At 39.3% G+C, this 4734-nt stretch overlaps 1 protein-coding gene across 1 annotated transcript; it reads right to left on the bottom strand.

Moving 5' to 3' along the window:
- Positions 1–3589: 3589 nt before the first annotated feature.
- LOC104446815 lies at positions 3590–4330 on the bottom strand. Its single transcript, XM_010060621.2, has one exon. The coding sequence runs from the start codon at positions 4328–4330 to the stop codon at positions 3590–3592; it is 741 nt and encodes a 246-aa protein (XP_010058923.2).
- Between the last annotated feature and the right edge of the window lie 404 nt (positions 4331–4734).

The raw sequence follows: 4734 nt of genomic DNA, 5'->3' as shown, positions 1-4734 counted from the left end.
GAGGAGGAACCGAGTTTGCAAGGAAGGTGTTCGCTGAAATGAGTAAGCTGGACTCTGTTTCGAGGAGTACCTGTCCACAATAGAGATAATCGATGACTCCGGCGGTGGTGACCTCAAGCTTTGGACTGGTGATCGAGCGAGAGCTAGTCTCTCCAAGATCGAAATCCAAAGAAGCTCACGAAATGCGCTCGACGAAGCCACGTTCGTGTCCATGGACTCTCTCTATCTCTCTCAAGTCTCAACTCAACCAGACCAAAAGAAAGAATTAACCTCGAAAGAGTTTGTACGAAAGGATCGGAGCTGGAGATGGTGAAGCAGACATGGTGGGCTCAGGGAAGGTACTTGGGATCGACCGCTGGGTGAGCTCACGCCGTATCGGCCATATCACCTTGAACTCGAACTTGGGGCTCTCCACCTCCTCCAACGCCAGAATCCGCAATCAGCGCAAGAGCAATTCAGGACCCGAAAGAAAGTGACAAACCCGATCGGTGCGGGGAAAGAGAAGAGAGGCACACCTCTTTGTAGAACTCAGCCAATCGCCGGAAGCCGGAGGATTCTCGTGAGACGCAGCAGAGACGCCGCCTTTCTTGCCATTTTTCGATTCTGGTTTGGCGAGGAGTGAAGGACTGGCTGAATTAGAGAGAAGCTTTGAGGTCGAGAGGGAAAATCTGGCTTCTTTCTTCTTTTGATTCTGGCTGTTGATTTTTAATGTCAAAATTGACGAAAAATTGAAACGTCGTTTGGTGTTTATGATTCTTTTAAATGACAATGTGTCCCGACGGCCTCCCCAGTTCATTCTTTCTTTCGACTTCTCAGCCTCAGGGTTGGGCTTTGATTAATTGTCCATATGCTGCCCCCATCTTAAAATGAGTGATGCAATATCATGCTTTTAGATTAAAATTTTCTTTTTATCGCATGGACGATAACCACGTCGTGATCTCATTGGAAAATACTTCTCATCGACGATAAAAAGCAGCGAACAACTAATGACTGCAACTATGACTGGCAATAATAGACGACAGTAGCGGCATTGGCGACCGACAGTGCCCACTACCGGCAACCGATAGCCAAGAAAGGGAGGTGGCTGATCGAGTTGTGCTTTTGGCAATTTTGTAGTTATAAGCTACAGTTAACACACAAATGAAATGTATCAATTAAATCAAGTTTTAAGCACGCTCGCTTAGAACATGCTTGTATATTTTTAATATGGGAATATGCATGTTGTTGTGAATAAATTTGTGACCGATGAGAATGTCCGTTGGTCTCTGGACGGTCATGCAAGCATTTTTGTTAAAGGAGACGACCGAATATCAAGGAGAGATGAAGCTGCCATCTCTATCCTAGATATTGATGGAGGGGCTGACCATAAGGCCTTTGTTTTCGAACTTCCTTCCCCTTTTTTTCTAATTTTCCTTTGTTTTGTTTTGGCCACTCCTAAATTTTCTTCGCTCTTCAATGGAATTATTGTCTCGTCTTCATTTATAGGACCACCATTTCGAAGCTTGAGTTGTGCCATTGCTCCTGTTGCGGATGATAATTAATTCTTATGATTTTTCTTATCTTTTTGTAAAAAATATTACGAAAAATCATAAACTAATATACATGTGCAAATTTACCCAAAACTAATTTTTAACCACAAAAAATCGTAAAATTACATGCCTGTGACAAATTTACCCCTCGTAAGTTTCCGTTGAATTTTACCGTTAAATTACTAAGTTAGATGACATGTGACAATTAATAGGTATACCGGTTTGAGGTTTTACTCTCCATTCGACCGGTTGGTGGTTTTTCGTGGTATTAACTAGAAGGTAAATTTATCGCAAATATATCATTTTAGAACTTTTGGTAGTTAACAAATTAGTTTATGGTAAATTTGTCATAAATGTAAGAATTTAGTATTATTGATTATCAAAAAATTAGTTTGAGGTAAAATTTTATTGGTTTACCAATTTGGAGTTTTTTGTGGTACTAACTATTCTTTTTTAAAATAAATTTTTTGGTCCTAAAACTGCAAATTTGGTTGTTAAATTAGCTCTTACTACTGGAGGTTGGACTATTCTTTTTTTCTTTTATGTGGTTGAACTACTCACGGTGATGCTTTTGGCACCAACAGGAGCCATTGGTAACGGATAATTGCTTTGTACTTTTTGCAACAAATTTGTCTCACTTTTTTTTTTTAAGGCAAAGCTTGTAAGTTAGAACTTGAGCCCATAATGCCGAGGATTTGAGATACCTTTTAAATATTTGTTTGTAAAGCCAAAGGATTAAAACATATATTGGTGATACAATCCCTGAAGAGATCATAGAAAATCTCGTTAGTCAGTTCTCAGTCTATGCGTGAGAATTTTAAATATTGAAAGACATGTGAACTAGAAATGATATTTTGCAATTTGACCTTTTTGGTTGTTAATTTGACAATTAAATTATGGGTTTCGTTAACCATGCAACAATTCTTATACACTATAAATTATGTGCCCTAATTTAATTTGTGCATCAAGAACTTCCGACTTGAAGATTTCGATATGAATAAGAGAACCGAAAATCATTTGGTGCAATTCACTAATTTTACTTATTAAAGCTCAAAATCAGTTATCGAGTTTTGTTCTACAACATATATCAATTCTACTATGTGAATTTCATGTCATGACATTTAACTAGGTCGCGAAAATTTTGATCTAGAAATTTCATAAATTTTCTGAATAATTACCTTATAACCAGGAAAACGAGCTTCAAATTAGATGTTGATTTCTTATCATGCTACCCACAGCAATTTCGGTCATTTTGCATCTTTAATTTTAAATGAAATCCACTCAAGGCACCCGAATCCTAATAATTGGATCATTGTTAGTTTTTCAGATGCATGAGTAAGCTTCGTGACACTGTTTAAATGTCCAAATTCCCTTCATTATTGCATTACTCACAGCAATTTCAGTCTTTTTTGCAGCTTTAATTTCTAATTCAGGGCACCCAAATCGAGTTTAATGGTGCAAATTCCTTCTAATTGGAACGTCATTAGGCTATCAAATAAATGGTTAACCTTCGTGAAAAATGGGTATAAGCGGGCGCGTGATCTAAAGCCAGAATGACCATACAAAGGAGGAGGAGAAAGGAGAGGTATACTAATAGAGTAATTTTTCTCATGAGTTACAAAGGGACAGGAGTGATTTTTTCACGATCTTATGGATGTGGTGAAGAAACTATATATCTTGATTCCTTTTGTGTATGTAAAAATCCCATTATTCATTTCTTTTTAGAACTTTGTAGCCCAAAATGAAAACGAAATATTGTCACAAATTGATACAAACACAGGGTTTTTTTTTTTTATAATCATTTTCATCACTTATAATTTTAAAGTTAATGCTTTCACAAACGGCTTTCTAAATCTAAAAGAGATCAGTCGACAGAGACAGAGAGATCTATGCAAAGATGCAATGAAAATACAAGGTCCTGCCCATTGAACCCTCAATAATCTTTCCTGCTTCGGTACTTCCTCAACATTTTATTGACTCGTACATCTATAGATGAGGAATAAGGAAAAGCACCCTTTAGACACTATTATAGTTGTCTAATAGTCACCTACTTGATTAATTCAGTATGCATGCTCCGGTGCTAATGCCGGTGCGGGGACAATGGTCTCATACTGTAACGTGATATACTCCTCCCATAATTCATCCAGAGACTGACCAAGAAGGATCACGAAAAACGCATCGGAGTACAAACTCTCCATCATTGCGTTGAGGTCCGACACGAACCCACGGCTCTTCCAGCTGCAAAACTCCAGGAAATACGCCGTCACGGCATACCCATCGTCCCATCTGGAACCAGACCCTCTCGGCAGCCAATACTTTGATGGCCATCCGGCGTTCAACCGGATGTAGTCGGCAATGCCTGTGATAAGGCCGATGGGGGCAGTATCACTGCCTGTCCATTGCCATACGCGAGCGCTTTCGTGGTATACAATCCCCGTGAACTCGGCCTTCACGTCACCGACATATGCTTGGAGGTAGTCTGCGTCCACTCGGAATTGGTTACCGTTGTTGGTTGCGATGGTGGGGGGATATCCATTAGCGATGAAGCTCTCGATGATCGCAAGCACCGTGGAGTAGCCTCTTCCCCCACCGTTGCTTTGATTGAACGTCTCCAAGACGAAGTCAGAAGCGGTTGATAAAGTTTCCAAAGTGAATATAGATCCGATCTCATTCTTGAATCTGTTGTCAATGGTGTTGGAGGTGTTGTCAAGGACCTCGCAGATCAAGTCTCGAGCTTGTTGTGTTGGTTTCAGAGCAACGAAGACAAAAATGAAGAGAAGAAAGAGCTTCAAAGGTCTCATTCTGAGAAGATGTAATGTATCAGATTGTGATGAGGTTTATGCAATCTCGTGTCTTCTTGTGGAGTATATATATAAGGTAATCTCGAGGATGAAATAAAGACACGAGATCTATTCATTTAATGTAGTTGACTGTTGCAACTGCACATGCTGTAGTGATTGTCGCCATCGCAGTATGTTTCTATCCCAGAAGCGGAGTACAAAGTGCGTTTATTAAGATCGCTTGGAATCATGAAAATTTTCAAAAAGCGAAAAACTGAATAATTAATCGTGAAAAATATAAAAGAACTAGACTTGTCCCATGTGCTGAGATGACAAAAGAGACTAAATACGGGCTAAGTCAATGAGTTGGTATAGTGGAACCATCTATTTTGGCCACTTAAGTCAATGAGATTTCATTCTTAGAA

This window comes from Eucalyptus grandis, chromosome 5, assembly GCF_016545825.1.
Source record: "Eucalyptus grandis isolate ANBG69807.140 chromosome 5, ASM1654582v1, whole genome shotgun sequence".
Taxonomy (NCBI): Eukaryota; Viridiplantae; Streptophyta; class Magnoliopsida; order Myrtales; family Myrtaceae; genus Eucalyptus; species Eucalyptus grandis.
The sequence above is the reverse complement of the archived record's forward strand: the minus strand, read 5'-3'. Positions and strand labels throughout refer to the sequence as shown.